Genomic DNA, 25,803 nt, shown 5'->3' on the forward strand with positions numbered 1-25,803 from the left:
AGGGGAGGAGATACAGGCAGAAAAGGGGGGTTGATAGAGAAAGAAATTGACAGAAAAGTAGTCTGAGAGATAAAGGGAGAGGTTTGAAAGGAGGACTGGGATGGCTGGATCTCAGGTGCGCCCTTAATCATGAATAACCCTATAACCCTTGTTCTTTGGGAGGGTGTTCAAGGCCAGTCTTTCAAAAGGAGAGACCCAGACTGTTTTATCTAGGCTCTTTCTTTACCCATCTCCTCTTGGTCTCAATTATGAGACAAGGCCATTATGGGGCCAGATGAAAAGGAACAAAGAGAATGGACTAGCCCCTACCCTGTGATGTTCAACTAACAATACATGTAGGATAATCTGGTTATATAGACACATTCACTATAAAAAGTCAACCATATATTCACACTCATCCCAACATGACAGTTACTGATCAGACAGTTGGTGGAATACCCTAGGCACAATTTCCACTGTGGCCATTCCAGCTGTTGCTTTCAGCTGCCCAGATCATACAGTACAGTCCACTCAATCCTCAATCCTATTGTGTTGTTCTATTGTTGCTACTGTGGCATCCTTGGCCGCAGTTCTGTGCTGACTGTAAGTCTATCTGGCTGGATGGCATTGATCGGTGTGGGTGTGGGGTGGGGGTTGGGGGTTGGGGGTTGGTGGTGGGGGCACCGAAGGGGACGTGTTAGTAGTCTATATTTAACACCTTGAGTGCATTGTGTTGGGCCACATTCTCTTCGTGAAGGACACTTTGTGGCCAGGGCCAGGTTCACCTTCACTGCTCATACAGGGAGAGGCAGAGCAAGGAGCAAGGGAGAGAACGTGAGACAGCAATTGAGAGGGACAGACAGTGAAAGGTGACAGGGGACATAGAGAGAGAGAGAGAGAGAGAGAGAGAGAGAGAGAGAGAGAGAGAGAGAGAGAGAGAGAGAGAGAGAGAGAGAGGAGAGAGAGAGAGAGAGAGAGAGAGAGAGAGAGAGAGAGAGAGAAGAGAGAGAGAGAGAGAGAGAGAGAGAGAGAGAGAGAGAGAGAGAGAGACGTGTGTCCTTCATGCTCATCTTGAAGGCCTGTGGAGTATAACCCTTTCTTCAAAGACAAACGTAAGTGGCTTTTTAATTCACCCTTGCGGTACACCGTGATGTCATGATGTAATCACTTCCTGTTTTCTTTCCAACGTAGTCTCATCCACAAGGACGTGTTATGGATACTTTACAAGGGTCATAAACGTCACATGAATATACAGTGAAAGCCAATACCGGGAAAGTAACCCAATGGCAATTAGCATCTGGTGACTTAATAAGTAAAGGAGAATGATGGACCCTTGTATAGCCAAAGGCATTGGTGTAAAGTACTTTAGTAAAAATACTTTAAAGTACTACTTAAGTAGTTTTTGGGGGTATCTGTACTTTACTTTACTATTTCTATTTTGGACAACTTTTACTTTTACTTCACTACATTCCTAAAGAAAATAATGTACTTTTTTACTCCATACATTTTCTCTGACACCAAAAGTACTCGTTACATTTTGAATGCTTAGCAGGACAGGAAAATGGTCCAATTCACGCACTTATCAAGAGAACATCCCTGGTCATCCCTACTGTCTCTGATCTGGCAGACTCACTAAACACACATGCTTCATTTGTAATTATGTCTGAGTGTTGGAGCGTGCCCCTGGCTATCCGTAAATTAAACAAAACAAGAATATGGTGCGGTCTGGTTTGCTTAATATAAGGAATTTGAAATGATTTGTACTTATACTTTTACTTTTGATACTTAAGTATATTTTAGCAATTACATTTACTTTTGATACTTAAGTATATTTAAAACCAAATCCTTTTAGACTTTTACTCAAATAGTATTTTACTGGATGACTTTCACTTTTACTTGAGTCATTTTCTATTAAGGTATCTTTACTTTTACTCAAGTATGACAATTGGGTACTTTTTCCACCACTGGCCAATGGGATGGCATATGTGTTTCCGATTTTTTTAAACTATGTTTCAGTGTTTGTATTATTTCTTAATTTTTCCTCAAATTCATGTGGTAGAACGTCCTCCTCTTCCTCCATGAAGTAGCCTCATCTGGCCTCCATATGCAAATAATGCATGTTACTATACTGCTGAGCTTTGCATACTCTAGGATATTTCCTTTTGTCTGCATGAGATAAGTCTTTCTTTGCTGGTTCCTCAAGTTGGTTGAGTGTCAAAAGACTACGATCAGGTAAAGCTCTCATGTGGTGTTCAGACAATCCATGATCTACCAAATAACAAATAATTCATCCCCATGTTGCTTTATTGTCTTTTCTCATCAGAGAATTGGACTGTGCAGTCTACTTCAAGACATAGGGGAAACTGCACTGTGAGCAGAAAGAACATTGCTCTCCACTCTCTCCACGGGAGAGTTAGCCCAGGCCATCCAATGTAATTCGAACAGACCAGAAGGAAAAACAAATTAGGGTGTTTATAATGCTAACACGCTAACACGGGTGATGGTTGCTTGTGGGAGTGGGTAAATGAACTTATCACTCAGGCTCTGGCCTGGTTCTGTTGGTTGGGCGAGCTGCAGTGTCGGCCTCCCCAGAGCAGAGATAGATTAATGACTGCTAGGGTGGCAGGCAGCAGCATGGTGGCAGACCTGAACTAATTAATAATAATTCGCTCAATGGTCCACAAAGGGACAGTTTATTTAACAGAGGCCTGAAGCACACCTTTCTCCATGCCAGCAACACCTGTCTTTACTTCAAACATAAACAACTCATTGGATTGTGTTGTTGTTGTGCTACTATGAAATGAGGAAATGAGAAGTCTTTCAGTTGCTCACTGGAACGCTTGTAGCTCTGCCTACTATGATATTACATATTTTGGATGCATTTCCATTGACACCTGGCTATTTGAGATCCACCATGAGCACAATTACTATGGTCTTAAATTGACATATTCCTCACAATAAAAGTGAAAAGAGATCTTTGTAGCATTCCTTTCCGAGTCTCCATCAGGTCAACCCTCAGAGTGGTCCTACTGTGCAATGACAGATCCTCCATCCTACTCCCTTCATCCCTCCCTCATCTCTCCTACCTCCTTCCTCCACAGGTGTTGGTCAGGGGTTCACCATGGCAACCAAGATGCTGACGACACGGGTCCAGGAGGAGCAGTCCCACCAGATGTCTCACAGCATGGCGCTGGCCTCGCAGATCAAGAAGAAGACCTTCACCTCCAGGTAAAGGCATCCTGGCACACGCACCCTGCTTCGTCAACATACCATAGATCATGTTCATCCAATGTTCACACGTACACACACACACACACACACACACACTGACCTTGCCTCATCATAACATAGATCATGTTCATCCAATGCTTGTTATAAAAAATTTGATAGAATAAAGAATTTCCAGAAGATATCAAGTTACATATGGTGTTCTGTATATACACTATATATACTAAAGTATGTGGACACCCCTTCAAATTAGTAGATTTGGCTATTTCAGCCACACCCGTTGCTGACAGGTGTATATAATCGAGCACACTGCCATGCAATCTCCATAGACAAACATTGGCAGTAGAATGGCCTTACTGAAGAGCTCAGTGACTTTCAACGTGGCACCGTCATAGGATGCCACCTTTCCAACAAGTCAGTTTGTCAAATTTCTGCCCTGCTAGAGCTGCCCGGTCAACTGTAAGTGCTGTTATTGTGAAGGGAGCAACAACGTCTCAGCCGTGAAGTGGTAGGCCACACAAGCTCACAGAATGGAAGGGGAAGGCCCTTTCCTATTTCAGTATGACAATGCCCCCGTGCACAAAGTAGGGTCCATACAGAAATGGTTTGTCGAGATCGGTGTGGAAGAACTTGACTGGCCTGCACAGAGCCCTGACCTCAATCCCATCGAACACCTTTGGAATGAATTGGAACGCCGACTGTGAGCCAGGCCTAATCGCCCAACATCAGTGCCCAATCTCTCTAATGCTCTTGTGGCTGAATGGAAGCAAGTCCCCGCAGCAATGTTCCAACATCTAGTGGAAAGCCTTCCCAGAAGAGTGGAGGCTGTTATAGCAGCAAAGGGGGGACCAACTCCATATTAATGCCCATGATTTTGGAATGAGATGTTGGACGAGCAGGTGTCCACATACTTTTGGTCATGTACTGTATCATACACTTACTTTATGGAAACCGTCCTGCATTGGAGAAAAGTAGATGTTGACCATCCAAGTATTATGTTTTGATCACGTTCATCCATTCCTGGTTTTAGTGGATGCAAATAGAATTCTAAAAACCCTGTTTCCTTAGCACACTATGTCCTGTAATATATTCATCCACTTGAAAACTGCTTGCATGGGAGTAAAGTACAGTCAATGTTGACCATCCAAATATTACAGTATGTTACCGGATATGTGCATAGCTAGTCAGATGAAAAGTGCCCTGTATGTAATGGAGTCCTTGTTTGTTGTGGGTTGTGGGATGACATTAGGGCTTTTTAAACAAGGACATGGAGTGGGTGGCAGTTATTCTGAGCTCATTGCGACACCAGAGCCGTGACGCAGTGTGTGTCCAGGAGCAGTGTGTGTGTGTGTGTGTGTGTTGAAGGGCAAAATTAGAGTTACACTTACGTTACTGTTTTTTCCAACTGCTTACACACGTTTTCAAAATGATGTCTCCTTTTTTTTTTTACTCTACACACAATTCCCGAAACTGCACACACAAAATGCAAAATGCCTCACATCTCCTTCAAAATGTAACACTGCATTCAAAATGCCATAAACACATGTCAGAATGAAGCATTTGCATCAAATGGCAAACACTTCTTTCATAATAGTACATTTTGGGATATACCATGTAAACACTGTTGTTCTAAATCTAAAGCTCTTTGGTCTTTCATAGGCTTATATCTACATTTCAATACAATGTTCTACAGTGAAAGTAATCTGCTGAGAGGGCTAACAAGTACACTGTAAACACCAATGCAATGTAGAAACAGAAAATATTTATTAGGCCAAACATTGCTGTTGTATACAGTAGCATACAACAAAACCATAAACATATGTAAACCAAAAGTATATTCTTTAGAATACAGTAAAGAACACAATTGTGTGTGTGGGGTCCCAGGGGGGCAGTCCAGGAATTGGTGGGGGGGGGGGGGGGCAGTCACCAGTACTAAGCTACGCTTCATCTCTTCTCCGGGCCTAGTCTGGCCACAATACTTCGTCCACATCACAAGACACGTTTTCTCTTGCCAAATATCGAGGGAAGTATCTCCTAGCATGGCGTATCCCGAGTGGCGCAGTGGTCTAAGGCACTGCATCACAGTGCTAGCTGTGCCACTAGATTAGATCCTGGTTCGAATCCAGGCTCTGTCGTAGCCGGCCGTGACCGGGAGACCCATGGGGCGGCGCATAATTGGCCCTGCGTCGTCCAGGGTAGGGGAGGGAATGGCCGGTAGGGATGTAGCTCAGTTGGTAGAGCATGGTGTTTGCAACGCCAAGGTTGTGGGTTCAATTCCCACGGGGGGCCAGTATGAAAAATAAAAGAATGTATGCACGCACTAACTGTAAGTCGCTCTGGATAAGAGTGTCTGCTAAATGACTAAAATGTAAATGTATCCAACCTTGGACAGAGGCAACCTCTATGTCCCAACATGCGTCCTCCATTGCCTGGAGAAGCGACATGCGGGCATAGCGTTGGCGATCATACACTTTCCAGTGTCAGGCTGAGAATAATTCCTCTATGGGATTTAGAAAACGTGAATATGGGGGTAGGTACAAAACTACAAATTGTGGATGGGTAGCAAACCAGTTTTGGACCAGAACAGCCCGGTGAAAACTAACATTGTCCCATATAACCACAAATCTAGCAGGCTCCTGATCTGGATCAGGGACAAGCATTGTGTAAATTGCATCCAGAAAAGTGAGCATATGGCCGGTGTTGTACGGACCCAGTGTGGCATTGTGATGGAGGACCCCGTTTTGAGTGATGGCAGCACACATAGTTATATTACCCCCACGCTGTCCAGGGACATTGGTAATTGCCCTCTATCCTATTACATTTCTTCCGCGGCGACTGGTTTTGGTGAGGTTGAAAACAACCTCATCCACATAAATAAATTCATGGCGAATTACATGGGCATCCATCTCCAATACTCTCTATAACAGACAAAATGATATACAGATGAGTACATATGGTATGTCTGAAGTACTGGAAGTAGTGTTGCATACATACCTCTACAAAGTAATGTCGCAGATTCTTGACTCTGTCAGAGTTTCTCTCAAATGGCTCCTTGTAAAGTTGTTTCATCCGTTGGAGGATGCGTTGTATGATCGACAGGCTTACAGCATTGATGTTGTTAAATATGCTGTCATTATTCAAGATATGCTCTCTTATATCTCGAATCCTAATTGCATTGTTGGCCAAAACCATATTTATATAATTGCAGTCTCTGTAAACTGTGTTTGAATCTGTAAACAAGTGTCCTCGTCCTCCATGATGTCTTTGCCTTTCCACTCTGTACAGAATTCAAACACAGTATGTGTTCAGCATAGGAACTGTAAACAATGTACAAAAAAATTTAGTACAGCATGATAACCAACCTCATTCATTCAATGCAGTGCAGTAAATGGATGGCTTAGAGTTACAAACGTTTATGCAATACTATGCAGTCATACGTATTTTACAGTACATTACTGTAATGCTAAAATAGTCATTAGATAGTTGCATACCTGATCTTATTTCTGAAGGTTCGAATTATGGACGCCACTGTAAATCGACTCAAGTTGGGCTGGACTCTCAGTCCAGCCTCTCTCATGGTCAAACCGTGGTTGATCACATGATCAACAAGTGTTGCCCTAATCTCATCAGAGATGGCTCTCCTTCCTTCTCTTCTTTGCCCTCGTCCTCTTCTTCCTCTTCCTCTTCCTCTTCCTCTTCTTCCTCTTCTTCTTCCTACTCCTCTTCCTCTTCCTCCTACTCCTCTTCCAACTCTTCGTCTTTAATTTGTCCTCATTGTTGTCCCCTACCTCTCCCTCCTACTCCTCTTGCTCTCTGTCCATTGTTGGCATCCATTGTTCAAAATAGGTAATCTGACCTTTGACCAATTTATAGGCCTATACTACAGTAAAGCAGTGATTGGTTAGTGATCAGTTAAGCAATTAGTGTTTGCACATGTGAGGAGTGTGTGTGTGACCTGGTGAATAAGTGTAGCATTTTGATTGGTTGTGTTTGGAAAAGGAAAGCAAGTCACTTCTTGTTAGATTTTTGTGTTTTAGGTAGAGAATTGTGTGTAGTGTTTTGAAAAAAGTGTTTTATGCAATTGACAACTGAGTCAAAGTCTGAGAAATAGCTTATGGTTTTGGAGATTTGGTGTGTAGGTTTGCACTTTGAGTGAGAGGTTTCAAAAATCATGTGACATAAAAATATTTTGTGTGTAAGCAGTTGGAAAAAACTGTAATACTGTCACGCCCTGGCTCTAGGGACTCTTTTAAGTTGAGCCAGGGTGTGTAGAGTTTATGTTTTGTGCTCGTTGTGTCTAGTTTAGTTTTTGTATATCTATGTTGGCCAGAGTGGTTCTCAATCAGAGGCAATGAGTATCAGCTGTTGCTGGTTGTCTCTGATTGGGAACCATATTTAGTCAGGTGGTTTTCCCACAGTGTTTGTGGGATCTTGTTCCGTGTTGGTTTGTGTTTTGCGCCTGTGGACGTCACGTATCGATTTGTTGTTTTGTTCGTGTATCATTTAATAAATAAGTATGTTCACCTTCCACGCTGCGCCTTGGTCCTCTATATCCGATGTTCGTGACAGAAGATCCCACCAATACAGGACCAAGCAGCGTGCCCAGGCAGGAGAGGAGAAGCAGCGCCAACCGGGCAGTCGTCGGACAGGCGAGGGGCACCCCCAATACATTTTTAGGGGGGGGCACATGGCAGGGACGACGGGGCCACTGGAGGCTGATAAGGGGCGAGTTGGTGGACGAGGAGAGAAGGCCACCGGGTTACGGGAGCCATTGGTGTATAGAGGGAAGGAAAATGTAGAGGCATGGCGAGAGGTACTGAAGTGTGTTGCCAGTCCGGTCCGGCCCGTTCCTGATCCCCGTGTAAGGCCAGTGGTGTGTGTTCCCAGTACGGTCCGGCCTGTTCCTGTCCATCGTGCCAAGCCTATGGTGCGCGTCGCCAGCCCGGCCCGGCCTGTTCCTGCTCCCCGCACCAAGCCAATGGTGCGCGTCGCCAGCCCGGCCCGGCCCGTTCCTGCTCCCCGCACCAAACCTGTGGTGCGCATCGCCAGCCCGGTCCGGCCTGTTCCTGCTCCCCGCACCAAGCTAGTGGTGCGCGTCGCCAGCCCGGCCCCGCCTGTTCCTGCTCCCCGCACCAAGCCAATGGTGCGCGTCGCCAGCCTGGTCCGGCCTGTTCCTGCTCCCCGCACCAAACCTGTGGTGCGCATCGCCAGCCCGTGCCCGTTTCACCGGTGCCTGGTCAGGTACCGGTCAGCTGCTCCACACCAGAGCCTGAGCAATCCGCTCCACCGAAGTCCAGTCCAGCTCCAGCCAGTGGGGCTGGACCAGACCAGGGGCACTGCGGGGGGGTTGGTGGAGGGTGGTGGTCAAGCCCGGAGCCGGAACCGCCTCCGAGGAGGAATGCCCACCCAGCCCTCCCCTGTTCGGTGATGTTTAGGCGCGGTCGCAGTCCGCGCCTTTAGGGGGGGGGTACTGTCACGCCCTGGCTCTAGGGACTCTTTTAAGTTGAGCCAGGGTGTGTAGAGTTTATGTTTTGTGCTCGTTGTGTCTAGTTTAGTTTTTGTATATCTATGTTGGCCAGAGTGGTTCTCAATCAGAGGCAACGAGTATCAGCTGTTGCTGGTTGTCTCTGATTGGGAACCATATTTAGTCAGGTGGTTTTCCCACAGTGTTTGTGGGATCTTGTTCCGTGTTGGTTTGTGTTTTGCACCTGTGGACGTCACGTATCGATTTGTTGTTTTGTTCGTGTATCATTTAATAAATAAGTATGTTCACCTTCCACGCTGCGCCTTGGTCCTCTATATCCGACGATCGTGACAAATACACACGCTGCACACACAAGTCCATGTGGATAAAGTAGCCTATAGATATTGCATTACACTCATATACTGTATGCGGACATACACATTCACATACACACATCATTGAGACCCTCTCCAGAAAGAGAGACACATTGCTACTTTTATTGAGTTGCCTCCGGATGAGCAGTCAACCTTGTCTGCCTCTCCTTGCCAAAGTCAGCCTTCAATCCCCAGAACAGCCCTGATTCACCACAGAGCTCACCCATGCTCATATAAACACACACCAACCAACCAACATTGACTCACAGACTGCCCACACACTCCGCACACAAGTACTGCACACACGTACAGACAGATGACTCACTAATAGACAAACAAACACACACACACACACACACACACACACAAACACACACACACTATACCATACAGATGTAACAGATGTGATCGTACTTCGAAACTCTCTTGTGTTGTGTTTTTGAAGAAATAAATACCCTGCCACCGGTCCCAGTTGATATGTGTTTATTCTGATGATAGACATAAGGAAGCACATTAGATATGCAGGACAACAGTATGTTGATGGCTGTAGATTCGTGATTCGATGCTTGCATGTCAATATCAGACTGGATATTTTGTATTCAAACATCTTAGCAATGACAAAAACATTTACAAAATACAATAAATGTAAGTACCTGACGATGAACACAAGGAAGCACATTAGATTTGCAGCCTGTAGATTTGTGATTTGTCTGTTAGCATGGAAATAACTGTGAATTAGCAGGGATCTAATGTGACCATTACAATTAGAGCATGCTAGCTAACTCATTCTTATAACAATAACATACAAAAGCCCCCAATATCTAACAGGTACCAGACACATATACAGTATATACACATCAGGACATGTACATAGTGAACTTATACACATTGTTAATATGTAAATAGAATGCACAATTTCAGAACGTGACCTGACCTATCTGCAAGCGTAACTAATGGTATAACACCTTATGGTTTAACACCAACCAATAGGAATATATAAACATTGAATACATATTTCTGCAGTGTCAAGTGGAAACATAACCAAACCTGTTACGCAGACAACCCAAACACTGAACACCAATATAGCTCTCTCTCTCTCTCTCTCTCTCTCTCTCTCTCTCTCTCTCTCTCGCTCTCTCACACACACACACACACATACACACACACACACACACACACACACTCCTCATAGGGTAAATCCATTTGATTTCAATCACCTTTTGACAGCAATTGATTTTAACAAAACTGGCCAACAAATGCCAAAACATTTGGGAGATAGAGGTGCTCGAAGTTTTGCATACTCCACCACAATATGAGACATCTACGGTTTAGTTTGATATAATTTAAAAGCTTACAAAAAGGCTTGTTAAACTATTGTATCATTTCTTGAAAACATTTTTTTAACCTTTAACATCAATTATCTAAAAATGCTTAAAGCTGCAATATGTACATTTTTGGGCGACCCGACCAAATTCACATAGATATTTCACTTATAGATATGTTATTCTCATTGAAAGCAAGTCTAAGAAGTGTTATATCTGTTCTATGTGCGCTATATCTATGCTTCCCGTTGTTACAGTAGCTTGCGAAAGTATTCACCCCCTTGGCATTTTTCCTATTTTGTTGCCTTACAACCTGAAATTAAAAATTGATATTTGGGGGGTTTGTATCATTTGATTTACAAAACATCCCTACCACTTTGAAGATGCAAAATATTTTGTAGAGCCACCTTTTGCAGCAATTACAGAAGAAAGTATATTGGGGTATGTCTCTATAAGCTTGGGATCACCACTGGGATTTTTGCCCATTCGTCAAGGCAAAACTGCTCCAGCTCCTTCAAGTTGGATGGGTTCCGCTGGTGTACAGCAATCTTTAAGTCAAACCACAGATTCTCAATTGGATTGAGGTCTGGGCTTTGACTAGGCCATTCCAAGACATTTAAATGTTTCCCCTTAAACCACTCAAGTGTTGCTTTAGCAGTATGCTTAGGGTCATTGTCTTGCTGGAAGGTGAACCTCCATCCCAGTCTCAAATCTCTGGAAGACTGAAACAGGTTTCCCTCAAGAATTTCCCTGTATTTAGCGCCATCCATCATTCCTTCAATTCTGACCACTTTCCCAGTCCCTGCCGATGAAAAACATCCCCACAGCATGATGCTGCCACTACGCTTCACTGTGGGGATGGTGTTCTCGGGGTGATGAGAGGTGTTGGGTTTGCGCCAGACATAGCATTTTCATTGATGGTCAAAAAGCTCAATTTTAGTCTCATCTGACCAGAGTACCTTCTTCCATATGTTTGGGGAGTCTCCCACATGGCTTTTGGCGAACACCAAACATGTTTGCTTATTTTTTTCTTTAAGCAATGGCTTTTTTCTGGCCACTTTTCCGTAAAGCCCAGCTCTGTGGAGTGTACGGCTTAAAGTGGTCCTATGGACAGATACTCCAATGTGGAGCTTTGCATCTCTTTCAGGGTTATCTTTGGTCTCTTTGCTGCCTCTCTGATTAATGCCCTCCTTGCCTGGTCCGTGAGTTTTGGTGGGTGACCCTCTCTTGGCAGGTTTGTTGTGGTGCCATATTCTTTCAATTTTTAATAATGGATTTAATGGTGCTCAGTGGGATGTTCAAAGTTTCTGATATTTTTTTATAACCCAACCCTGATCTGTACTTCTCCACAACTTTGTCCCTGACTTGTTTGGAGAGCTCATTGGTCTTCATGGTGCCGCTTGCTTGGTGGTGCTCCTTGCTTAGTGGTGTTGCAGACTCTGGGGCCTTTCAGAACAGGTGTATATATATACTGAGATCATGTGACAGATCATGTGACACTTAGATTGCACACAGGTGGACTTTATTTAACTAATTATGTGACTTCTGAAGGTAATTGGTTGCACCAGATCTTATTTAGGGGCTTCATAGCAAAGGGGGTGAATACATACACTTTTCAGTTATTTGTTTAATTTCACTTCACCAATTTGGACTATTTTGTGTATGTCCATTACATGAAATCCAAATAAAATCCATTTAAATTACAGGTTGTAATGCAACAAAATAGGAAAAACGCCAAGGGGGATGAATACTTTTGCAAGGCCCTGTAAGACCAACAACAGACACAACTTGAATATAGGGTGGGTCATTTCAATCATAGAAATAGAATTCATATAATGGACCTATCCCTTCAGACCACTGCAGTTTAGCTGGTACACCATTGAATTGAACATTTAACTTCTAATTACTACCACAAAGATGGCCGCCAGTCCACCCACCATTAAATATAAACTAAAATGGTCATTTCTATTCTATTATCTGTATTTCTATGATTTCAATAGGTGTCCTATGAAGGATTGACACTATAATTTAAAACAACAGACATTCCCATTCAAGTCGACATTCTCTGTTGTGTGGACCTCCAACCATCTTTGTGGTACCATTTGAAAGTTTTAGTGCATTTATCAGCCAAAACATGACACCCACCCTGTATTCAAGAGCATGTTGTCTCAACCGATGGCGGGCACAACACAAAAACCTCAGATTATGTCAAATATGTTCTAAGATACAACATATGCGAGTTCACACGTTTTTGATAATTGATGTTTAAGGTAAAAAAATTACAACAAATGTTTTAAAGAAATTATAAAATAGTTTGACAACACTGTTTGTAAGCTTTAAATAATATCAATCTCAACCGTTTATCTTTACCAGTGATGAAGACATGGATGGCTCATGCTATGGTGGGGTATGCAAAATAGGTTGACTTTGAGCACTTTTATCTCCAAAAAGTAACTTTCTGAGCACTTCTACAATGGGCAAATATGTGTGGAATGTTAAGTTCAAATCAATTTACCCCATAGACAAAACACACTTACACATACTCACTAAGACAACCTAACTAAAGCATCAGCTGTCCACTTAGAAATAAACTAAGCTGCCCTCTTATACCCCTATAAACAGTAAGGAGAACACTTGGCAAGTCGAGACAATAAAGTTGGAAGGCATCTTAAAGTAATAGGAGAGGTGCTAACTTTTGTTCCACTTTTATCCACAAGGGTCCATTACACTTTAACAAGAGCAATTACAGCTGCATTCAGGAGATATTTTGAGAGTAAATGCTTGTATCAGGTCTTGTATGGGCTGCTTGGCCAATATTTGGGGTTTTGAATTCTCCCACTCCACAAAACAATTCTGAAAGTCAGAACTTATTTCCCCCCCAAGTGAAAATAGCCAGCTAATATATGTAGCACTGCCATATTGCTTGAGGCACTCCTTTCAGAAAGACAGCCTACTTCTGATGACAATACAAATTGTTGTAACTTCCCATTTTATTTTGTTTATTTGCTGGGACAGTTCCCCATTTCACAGAGCTCAGAGAGAGCAACTTCTGCTTTTTCCTTTGTTTGGTTCCTGGACCGTTCCGCAGCGTGCAGAGAGAGAGTGATATGGTGTCGTTGAATAATGTAGCATGGAGCCTAAGGCTGGACAATATCACTCTGGCTCCGGTCCACTCAGCACACACAGTAAATAGAGGCCTGCTGCATCAGAAGAAAGTGTGTTGGAGTGTGTGGTTTCGATATTGATATCATTACTCCTCAAAATGTTGTTGAAAAACAACACAACGGGAGAAAATAGACTGGCAAAACATTACAGAGTCATAGTATAAATTCATAGATGATATGTATTTCAAAGGGATCAATATTAATGCTATCTTTCCAATATAGAACAAGACACATGGGCATCCTATGATATACACTACATGACCAACATTTTGTGGACACCTGCTCGTCCAAAATCTCATTCCAAAATCATGAGCATTTAATATGGAGTTGGTCCCCCCTTTGCTACTGTAACAGCCTCCGCTCTTCTGGGAAGACATTCCACTAGATGTTGGAATATTGCTGCGGGGACTTGCTTCCATTCAGCCACAAGAGCATTAGTGAGTTCGGGCGCTGATGTTGGGCGCTTAGGCTCGCAGTCGGCGTTCCAATTCATCCCAAAGGTGTTCGGATGGGGTTGAGATCAGGGCTCTGTGCAGACCAGTCAAGTTCTTCCACACCAACCTCGACAAACCATTTCTGTATGGACCTCGCTTTGTGCACGGGGACATTGTCATGCTGAAACAGGAAAGGGCCTTCCCCAAACTGTTGCCACAAAGTTGGAAGCACAGAATCATCTAGAATGTCATTGTATGCTGTAGCGTTACGATTTCCCTTCACTGGAACTAAGGGGCCTAAACCGAAAAATGAAAAACATTATTCCTTCTCCACCAAACTTAACAATTAGCACTATGGTAGCATTTTTCTGGCATCCGCCAAACCCAGATTCGTCCATCAGACTGCCAGATGGTGAAGTGTAATTCATCACTCAAGAGAACACGTTTCCACTGCTCCAAAGTCCAATGGCGGCGAGCTTTACACCACTCCAGCCGACTCTTGACATTGTGCATGGTGATCTTAGGCTTGTGTGCAGCTGCTCGGCCATGGAAACCCATTTCATGAAGCTCCAGACGAACAGTTCTTGTGCTGACGTTGCTTCCAGAGGCAGTTTGGAACTCGGTAGTAAGTGTTGCAACCGAGGACAGACGATTTTACGCGCTACGTGCTTCAGCACTTGGTGGTCCCATTCTGTGAGCTTGTGTGGCCTACCACTTCGCGGCTGAGCCATTGTTGCTTTTAGAAGTTTCCACTTCACAATAACAGCACTTACAGTTGACCCGGTCAACTCTAGCAGGGCAGAAAAAGTTGACGAACTGATTTGTTGGAAAGGTGGCATCCTATGACGGTGCCACGTTGAAAGTCACTGAGCTCTTCAGTAAGGCCATTCTACTGACAATGTTTTTCTCTGGAGATTGCATGGCTGTGTGCTCGATTTTATACACCTGTCAGCAACGGGTGTAGCTGAAATAGCCGAATCCACTAATTTGAAGGGGTGTCCACATACTTTTGTATATATAGTATAGTGTATGTAAAAAATACAAGTAAAAAGCTATATTCATGTAAGTCTTTCCAACATAGAACAAGCCACAAGGACATCCTATTATGTAAAATATACCAGTCAAAATATCTTAATTTGAGCCAGGTTGCTACAGCAGGAAAACAATCCTGCAGCAACAGGAAATGTGAATTATTATCTGGATTATAATTAATATACATTTTTTTGTAGGGGTTGATATATTTTCATTAGGGGAAATCAAGTCAGATTTTTTTTGGGTGGAAATTATAAACGTTAGAAGCATTTTGAAACCTCAAATACACTACATGTTTGCATTTCCTGCCGGAAAATTTCCAGCAACAAAAGAGTGATCAAATGAAGATCTTACAGTATGGATTCATTAGCAGTCCTGTATCAGAGATCTACCCAATGGCATTCACTGTTTTTCTCTTCACGGAGACATTTAACAACATATTTTTGGCTGTACCGAGACAAATACGCCCTCTGCACCTGGTCTCACACCTCCATGTAACAGGGTAAAAATGAGCTATCTAACCAGCCTAAGGCAAGTCTATGGATTAATAGCTCATTTCCAATAGTACCCCGAGGACAAATTTGGTCTAATTTCTTTTGTTCATCCATCCAGATTGCAGACCCAAAGGTTAGTCTAATTTAATAACTCCAGATGAAACAGAAACAGCAGACATCGGGCCCTGCTAAATATGAAGGCAGATTTGAATGAAGACAATGAGGGTAGCTGGCTGTGATCGCTACTAAACCCTCATTGGCATCTGCTGGGTATTAAGGGCCTTTGTGTGCTCATGTGAAACTGTTACTCCTCTGCCCACTGTTGTGCCACTGCGGTGTCAAATCAAATCAAAATGTATTTGTCACATGCTTTGTAGACAACAGGTGAATACTAACAGTGAAATGCTTACTTACGGGTCCTTTTGTGTGTGTGTGTGTGTGTGTGTGTGTGCTTGTGTGTGTGTGAATGACATTGCCTTAGCTCTAGATAGCTGAGAGGCACAAGAGACACAAACAACACTTTTGAATTAGAACCACTACTGTGTGTTTATGTCACAAAGGAGCCATGGCTACTGGTGCATCCCCTGAAGGTCCATGACACCATTTGTTTATTAAAGAAACAATTGTAACGTGGGAAATGATGACATGTGATCATGCAACGGCTATTGAATGCAATGCTGCTTCATCTTAATTGAGCACATGTCTACACAACATGCACTGGATTCAAAGCCGGAGTTCAACAAACAATCCTTATGATTAGTGACCCTGTTGCAATTGTTAAGAGCTGGGTTGTATTCATTAGTCCACACCGTATCAAAATGTTTTGCAACGGAAAACAAAAAAAAACAAGCGTTTCTTATTGGACAAATTATGGTAGTCCCTTCCAGTTTCATTCTGTATTCTTTCGTTAGTTGACAAATGAATACGACCCTGGGGTCATAACATTGGCTGTTCGTTCCTCCTGGCTCTACAACCTCCCCACAACAAAACAACATTGGCTTTATGCACCACTGAAAAAGAGGAACAAAGCAGAATAGAACTAGCAGAACAGAAGGCAGCAGGTGAATATAACATTACTCTCAGTTGAGACATGATGCTCATTTGTCATAACTGAAAAGGCCACAGAGATGATATATGCACAATTGCTGCAGCTGCCATACTGATGCTAACTAAATCAAATCAAATCAAATTGTATTTCACACATGCGCCGAATACAACAGGTGTAGACCTTACCGTGAAATGCTTACTTACCAGCCCTTAACCAACAATGCAGTTTTAAGAAAAGTAAGAGTTAAGCAAATATTTACTAAATAAACTAAAGTAAAGTAAAAAAGAGAGTAACACAATAAAATAACAATAACGAGGCTAAATACAGGGGCTACCGATACCGAGTCAATGTGCGGGGGTACAGGTTAATCGAGGTAATTGAGGTAATATGTAATGTAGGTAGGAGTAAAGTGACTATGCATAGATAATAAACAGAGAGTAGCAGCAGCATAAAAAAATGGGGGGGTAATTACAAAAAACTAATATAGTATCATCTTGTTAGAATGTTATCATAGTAATAATTAATCACACATTTGATTTGTTGTTCTTATCTTACCCTTTTTTTACATTGATATGGAGGTTCACAGGTTTAGCACTGCTATATTCCCTTAAAATGTATATGGAGAAAGGCCTTACATGTGTTACTTAAAAGCAAAAGATAACATCTTCAAATCTTACATTGAACAGACTTACACAATGTGTCAGGAGGTGATCTCACAAATTGCACCATTTGAGAAACCATTCAATAGTGACCACTGACTAGTGAATACAATGCTGCCTCTTAGTTCCCTCCCTCCCTTTATCCTGTAGCCAGTTGCTGTTCCAAATAAAGGCCTGTAGTCCGATCTAGGCTGTAGAGCTAGTCAGGTAGTTTGGCCAGCAACATTGACATCGTTATTCACAGAGGTTTTCAGTCTCTATAGTCAGGCTGACCTTCAGCTCTATCTCAGCTGTTAATATTGCCCTTGTTTCTATTCAGCTGTTATTCTCAACAGCATGTTCTGTTGGTAAGTAATCTAACTCCAAATTATTTTGACAATTTCTGAGTGTCACAGGAATAGGAAATAATAAAGACAAATGTAAGCAATGTTTCCGCATTTCATTTGAAATGTACGTAAATCTTTGAATAACACAATGTGATTGGAATTTAGTTTTGTTCTTGAAAGGCAGCCTCTGAGCGGAACTCCCTCTGGTTGTGTGGCCTCCCCTGGCGGTCAGATTCAGAATAGCAGGACAGTTGTGACTACACTTGACTTGAACCTTCTCATGATTAATTTGATCATTTATTTAATTATCAGATTTCTACTTTAATTAAAATACCCAATTAATCTAATATGTTGTTGTTGTTTGTTCTATGTCCCTGTGATGCACCAGTGATGAGGAGGCTTCCTACTCTGAGTTCTATCCCATCATCCCCGGTGATGTGATGTCGGTCAAGGAGATCCTGAACATCGGCAAATTCCCACGCCACAGGACATGGTATGTTGAGAAGAGTTACAAAGGTTTTAGGGTGTAAGGTATATACAGTAACACAGTAAGCCTTGTCCGAACCAGAACAGCGCATAGGGCAGGATCCTATCTACTGTTTCTGTAGCGTGAGGCAGCTTGATGTACAAGCACACCCCTCGTATAGGACGCTAGTCAATACAATACAATCGGTACAATTCCTGACAACTAAATTATGATTCTGAAATGCATTAATGCACCAACAACTGCCTGTTGAAACAAGAGCATCCTGAGGTAAGATCAATTAATGTTATTAAGAAACAATGTGTCAAATTGGTGGCAAAGTCAGAGTTGAGGCAAAGTTCAAACTCAACCGTCTCAACCTGCAACACTTCAACGAGCACAAAGCAAAGACATCTCTGCTGCATCTTCTCCTGACTAATTCATCCCTACCTGGCAGTGTTTCCAGGCTTATCTCTCCTCTGTAGAGCAGACCCAGAGTGAGGTGTGGGGTGGTCTAGCGGTCTAGATCGCTGCCTCCAGAATACATGTACCGGTGCTCACTTGGGTTTGAATCTGACCGACTGCACACTCTCTTGTTCTACTTTTCCTGTTGCAATCACTTCTATCTACAGTGGGGGAAAAAAGTATTTAGTCAGCCACCAATTGTGCAAGTTCTCCCACTTAAAAAGATGAGAGAGGCCTGTAATTTTCATCATAGGTACACGTCAACTATGACAGACAAAATTAGAAAAAAAATCCAGAAAATCACATTGTAGGATTTTTTATGAATTTATTTGCAAATTATGGTGGAAAATAAGTATTTGGTCAATAACAAAAGTTTCTCAATACTTTGTTATATACCCTTTGTTGGCAATGACACAGGTCAAACGTTTTCTGTAAGTCTTCACAAGGTTTTCACACACTGTTGCTGGTATTTTGGCCCATTCCTCCATGCAGATCTCCTCTAGAGCAGTGATGTTTTGGGGCTGTTGCTGGGCAACACAGACTTTCAACTCCCTCCAAAGATTTTATATGGGGTTGAGATCTGGAGACTGGCTAGGCCACTCCAGGACCTTGAAATGCTTCTTACGAAGCCACTCCTTCGTTGCCCGGGCGGTGTGTTTGGGATAATTGTCATGCTGAAAGACCCAGCCACGTTTCATCTTCAATGCCCTTGCTGATGGAAGGAGGTTTTCACTCAAAATCTCACGATACATGGCCCCATTCATTCTTTCCTTTACACGGATCAGTCGTCCTGGTCCCTTTGCAGAAAAACAGCCCCAAAGCATGATGTTTCCACCCCCATGCTTCACAGTAGGTATGGTGTTCTTTGGATGCAACTCAGCATTCTTTGTCCTCCAAACACGACGAGTTGAGTTTTTACCAAAAAGTTAGGATGCCATGAAAAGTGTATAAGCCAAAGCAATCTCTGCATTCTCCCGCTCCACCATCCATGAGAAAGATAGGATCAAGTTCCACTGGCGCTGGGCCTTGAGTTCAAGGGCCGTCCTTTTGAAGCATCAGAGATTGACAATAAACCAAGATTCCATTCATGTCTTTTTTTCTCTTCACTCTTCTTCTTTGTCATTTAAAACTCCAGCTGCTCTATGACCTCATATACTGGCTCAATAATTGTATATGTGATGCCAATAAACTAAACAATAATCCCGGATGACAATTTAGTTGAGGGCTTATTAACGAACAAAGACATTATAGAGGAGGGAGGGAAGAGAAAGGAGCTGCGGAGGAGGTGAATGTGATGATGTAGGGTGCATCTTTCATTTAAAGATTACATCACAAGCTTGGGGATTTAATAACCAGCTGTCATGGTAGAGGATGTTATACATCTCAAAGTAAATAGGGCTCCAGACTGGAAGGTTTAGGTCACAGTAAACAGGAAGTCAAGGGGGAACATGGCGTCTCATAATACGATTTGCTTGGCAGAAACCCTTATCCAGGGGCACCTTGCCATGTCCCTATTTTTCAAGTGGCTGATAATGTGATCAATGTGATTCAATGTGATTCAATATCAGACTCAGGCAACAGTTCATTTTGCAGGAGCAGAGGGTGTACTTTACTTCAGCTTGAAGCTGGGGTTTTCAAAGCCCATTTAAAAGGAGTTAGATTTGGCATCTCCAAGTATAATGTAACTGTAAAAAATTGTTGAAACAAAACATCAAGACCTTTTAGGCCCTTGAGGACCTCAACTCTAACAACCGGTCAGGCCATGCCATCACCGTACATTATTGAAAGTATGTTGACCAGTAAAAATGAATTAACTAATCTTTGATAAACAAAAAATATGCTTGTTTGATCTATTCAATGTATGTCAAAGCAGTATGAACCACGAAAAGTAAACGCACTGAAGTGAACTCTCACACAGTGCTATGAACTCTGCTTCCTCTCTAACTAGAAAGCCAAGAAATTTAAAGAAGCTATCTGGCAGTCACTTGCAGTGGTGAATAGAGAGATCGAGTGAAGAGGACCTTTTCTCCTTTAGAAAAGAGGACGTGTTTGACAACAGGAAGATAAAGATGCAGACTGAGAGGAAGTGTAAAAAAGAAAGGAAAGTTGTGGATCACTTGAGAGAAAGCCCATGCATCTGACAGCAGTACTAAACCTCAGCTGTGCAGACGTGTTCGCATCTCGTTGGCATCTGAGTGGCATACTTTTTCATGCCCTCTCGTCCTGCCATCCAGACCTCAACCTGCTAACGTGCTTAGCTCTAATTCAAAGGCCCGGGGTCACCTTTTTATTTCTCTGCCTAGTAATCCCTTTTGCTCAGACATTAACAAGGTCTTTCTCCCTTCCGAAGTATATTTGCTGCATGGAAACCTAAAGCCGTTCCCCCCAGGAGAGGTGACGGATAGAAAGGGGATATTTTTGGGAGGAGAGAGTAAAGCCAGGAATTATGAAATCCTCCTTGGGTGAATTTGGAAGGATATGGGGATGGATTCTAAACCCCTTCATGGATTTGTTGAGTCTATTTCTGGGACACCTGAACGAACACCCCGGGATACGAGATTGGCATGACATTTGTTTTTATTCGATAACAATGTGAACACGATGCTCTCTCTCTCTCTCTCTCTAACCCCCAATTAGAGGTGTGAGAAGATGATTGACATGTTTACTCTTGTTTCACTTCTCTCTATTTCCCTATCTCCCTTGCTCTTTCCTGCAACTCCCACCCTCCTGTCTGAGAGGAGAGTGTAAATTCAATACAGTATGTATATTCGCTGGATGACTCAAAGGACTTAGCTCTTTTGACTGGAGGTCAATACAATTCCAACACCGTGAAATGATCTTCAAATGTGCACTTGGAGCAGATTAAGCCATAACACTGCAGTTTCAGATGGATGTATTTATTGCCCAGCCTCGACTGACATCCACACAGTCAGAGATAAAAAAGGTCTGGCTGTTTAAATCAGCCCTGCAGCACTGAGTGTTTGTGTGGCACGTGTGTGAGTGTGTCTGTGTGCGTGTGAAATACATGCATGCGTGCTTGTGTGTGTGGGTACATGAGTGCGAGTGTGCATCTGTGTGAGAATGTGTGATCACAAGTACATACACTGACTGTACAAAACATTAGGAACACCTGCTTTTTCCATGACATAGGTGAATCCAGGTGAAAGCTATGATCCCTTATTGATGTCACTTAAATCCACTTGAATCAATGTAGATGAAGGGAAGGAGACAGCTTAAAGAAGGAATGTTAAGCCTTGAGACAATTGAGACATGGATTGTGTGTGTGTGCCATTTAGGGGGTGAATGAGCAAAATCAAAGTGCCTTTGAACGGGTTATGGTAGTAGGTGCCAGGCGCACTAGTTTGTGTCAAGAACTGCAACGCTGCTGGGTTTTTCACGCTCAACAGTTTCCGTGTGTATCAAGAATGGTCCACCACCCAAAGGATATCCAGCCAACTTTGGGAAGCATTGGGTTTTTCACGCTGAACAGTTTCCTGTGTGTCTCAAGAATGGTCCACAACCCAAAGGACATCCAGCCAACTGTGGGAAGCATTGGAGTCAACATGGGCCAGCATCCCTGTGGAACTCAATATTAGGAAGGTGTCCTTAAAACCTGTTAAGGATCGGACCCTTTTTTTCAATTTTCTCCTAAAATGACATACCCAAATCTAACTGCCTGTAGCTCAGGACTTGAAGCAAGGATATGCCTATTCTTGATACCATTTGAAAGAAAACACTTTGAAATTAATGTAGGATAATATAACACATTAGATCTGGTAAAAGATAATACAAACAAAAAAACATGCGTTTTCTATTTTTTTCATCTTTGAAATGCAAGAGAAAGGCCACAATATAATATTGCAGGTTAGGCTCAATTTAGATCCTGGCCACTAGATGGCAGCAGTGTGTGTGAAGTTTCAGATTGATCCAGTGAAGCATTGCAATACTGGACTATTTTGTATCAAGTCTGCCCAAGTGTGCCGAATTGGTCAATTGATACATTTTCAAGTACATAACTATAGAGAACATACAATGATATGGTAATACAAAATGTATGTTTACACACTACCAGGAATGTCATACATGATGGATAATTAGCAAATACACTAACTTTCACACATCTAGATGGCCGGGCGGGGTGGGTGTGGTGCCAGAGACAGCAGGGATTCAAACTGTAGAACCCAGTTCCTACATTTGAATATAAAAATTGATTTTATCATACAAAACTATGCTACATTTTATCTCTGGGACACTTAGGATGACAAATCAGAGCAAGATTACTGAATGTAAGTACATTATTTACTTTCACAGGTGAATGTATCATACCAGTTGCCGTGATACGTTTTCTGTTGTTGTGCACTCTCCTCAAACAATAGCATGGTATTTTTTCACTGTAATAGCTACTGTAAATTGGACAGTGCAGTTAGATTAACAAAAATTTCAGCTTTCTGCCCATATAAGACATGTATATGTCCTGGAAAGTTTGCTGTTACTTACAACAGTCATGCTAATCACAATAGCGCACGTAAGCTCAACTGCGATCCCGTAGAGGTTAATGTTTGGTACACTCAGTGTATGTGCATGCATGCATAAATGACCACTTTTACAATCACGCATGTGAAAATGAGTAAATGAGTGTAACTGAAAATGTGTGTGTCGCAATGTGTGTGTGTGTTCACACTACCAATCTCAGAGGACTATCATTGTCGGTCAGTCAGGACACCAGGATCGACAACCCTCTGTAGATGAGAGAGCCTAGGAGTGTGTGATAAAAGACAGATGGAGACCTTGATCGGGGCATGTGTGGGGCGGGATGGGCCACCAATCAAAGTGAATAACTGAATATCAACATATCAACATTGCATAAGAACCAGGGCAATGACACAGCAGTCTTGACTATACTGTAGCACAGCTCAGTAGTGATTCTCTTGAAATCAAGCTATAGACCAATGAGGCTATACACTGAGTGTACAAAACATTAAGAACACAACAATATTGAGTTGCACCCCCTTTTCCCCTCAGAACCGCCTCAATCCGTCTGGGCATGGACTCTACAAGGTGTCTAAAGCGTTCCACATCGATTCTGGCCCATGTTGACTCCAGTGCTTCCCACAGTTGTGTCAAGTTGGCTAGATGTCCTTTGAGCGGTGGACCATTCTAGATACACACGGGAAACTGCTAAGCGTGAAAAACACATCAGCGTTGCAGTTCTTGACACAAACCGGTGCACCTGGCACCTACAACCATACCCCGTTCAAAGGCACTTAAATATTTTGTGTTGCCCATTCACCCTCTGAATGGCACACAAATACAATCCATGTCTCAATTGTCTCAAGGCTTAAAAATCCTTCTTTAACCTGTCTCCTCCCCTTCATCTACACTGATTGAAGCAGATTTAACAAGTGACATCAATAAGGGATCATAGCTTTCACCTGGTCAGTATATGTCATGGAAAGAGCAAGTGTTCATAATGTTTTGTACACTCAGTGTACATCCAGCATATTGAGCATCATTTTCTCTCACCGAATCGCCAGGGGCTGACATATGCTATCTAAAAAAAACAGATCATAAGCAGATATACAGTATGTCAGATTGTTAGATTCCACCCCAGGAGATTTTCCCGGGCTAATGTTAGCTCATGTTGAGTCGCAACATGCTTTTGTAATACTTCTGCAATGCGGCATTTATCATTATTGCATTGCTGCCGTTGATTGTGTTTCATGTGTGTTCTGGGTTTCATTTGCATTGAGACCTGTAAATGAAGCCTGCAAGGCTACTACCCTCTTTAATGACTACAAATGCCAATCCCTACTAGCTCTCACAATCTCACGTCACATTTAGACGTTCATCCATGTTTCTCAAAAGTCAAATATCAGTTGTTCCAAACGTCAAAGTGTTTAAGTTTAAGTTTAGGCATTAACTACACATTTTTAAGGTTAGGGTTAAGTTTAGGCATTAACTCGAAATCTTAAGGTTAGTCATTAACTCTGAATGGTTAATGGTTAAGGTTTGGGATAGGCTTAAAATTTAAATCTGAAAAACAACTTTGTATCGCTGGATTCGAACATGCAACCTTTGGTACCAGAGGCAGATGCTTATGCATATCAAACATCCCTGTCCACAATGCCTTAGCAAAACCAAAACCTATTTGAAGGTGATATATTGTATAGGCTGTATTCTTTGTGCTTTGTCCAATTTGTCCTTTCCTCCTTCTTCCTTCAATGACATCCTCACAGCTAAACTGTAATCTCAGAGAGGCTGCAGTGTTGCCTTGACAACAACATTTGTTGTTCATGGTCTTGTTTCTGCTCTTGGCTTTTTGGGGTGGCTTGATCAATGCGTTTGTCAGCAGACAACAAGAAAAATATGTGTATTGAGTCTCTATTGAGTGCAACACAATATAACTACAGTATTGGCAAACCTACAGTACAAGCACCAATACTACAATATCAGTGATCTATTATAAAATTATGTATATGTAAGGTGTCCATATTAGGACCATATAAATATAATTATAAACTGGGTGGTTCGAGCCCTGAATGCTGATTGGCTGAAAGTCGTGGTATATCAGACCGTATACCATGGGTATGACAAAACATTTATCTTTACTGTTCTAATTATGTTGGTAATCAGTTTATAATAGCAATAAGGCACCTCGGGGGTTTGTGGTAAATGGCCAATATACCACGGCTAAGGGCTGTATCCAGGCACTCTGCATTGTGTTGTGCAAAGAACAGCCCTTAGCTGTGGTATATTGGCCAGATACCACACCCCCTCATCCGTTATTGCTTATTTATATTTGTATGATTAGGACAGCCTCAGTGTCACAAGGAGTTGGTGTATGTACTGTATGTACGTTTGCCAATAGACCTTTTCTCAGAGGTTTTCTAACAGAGAATGTCTTGGTGCTCTGGTCCAATAGGGATGTCTTGAAGGAGACCATGGCAGCGGATGAGCAGGGTCTGAGAACTGGAGAGAAGTGGACCCTGTTTGGAAATGAGGCTGAGAAGGTGGAGGTGGAGGTGCTCAGGGAACAGCATTATATCCGCCAACGCTGTGACCGCATGGCCTTGCGTAAGCAGGTAAGAGTCTGCTCTGATCTCATCACATACAGATATACACGGACACTCCGGACACTGAATTATAGGCCTACATTATTGTGAATTCAGTAGGGCCAAACGCATAAAAACAGTTGCCCAGTTGAAAATCAACATGGTCTCATTTAACCTTTGTAGTTATATGTCGCTAACGCTGACATTCCTACATTTCCCCATGGCTTACTGAGATTTTGAAGTTTCTTTGCCTTATGTCAGTTGACCAGTAATTGGTAGTACTGTAAGTGCACTTGAAT

General features: G+C 42.5%; 1 protein-coding gene across 1 annotated transcript in view; it reads left to right on the top strand.

Annotated features, from left to right (window-relative positions):
- Positions 1–3,100: 3,100 nt before the first annotated feature.
- Positions 3,101–25,803, top strand: part of LOC311115367 (myomesin-3-like) — a gene marked incomplete at its 5' end in the record, with an annotated part of 63,940 nt that continues 41,237 nt past the window's right edge. The window contains 3 exons of the mRNA XM_084157299.1: positions 3,101–3,207; positions 17,913–18,017; positions 25,375–25,534. Of these exons, the coding sequence (XP_084013425.1) occupies positions 3,101–3,207; positions 17,913–18,017; positions 25,375–25,534 (372 nt within the window). The remainder of the gene's footprint in view (positions 3,208–17,912; positions 18,018–25,374; positions 25,535–25,803) is intronic.

This window comes from Coregonus lavaretus (genome assembly GCF_964263955.1).
Source record: "Coregonus lavaretus genome assembly, chromosome: 3".
NCBI lineage: Eukaryota > Metazoa > Chordata > Actinopteri > Salmoniformes > Salmonidae > Coregonus > Coregonus lavaretus.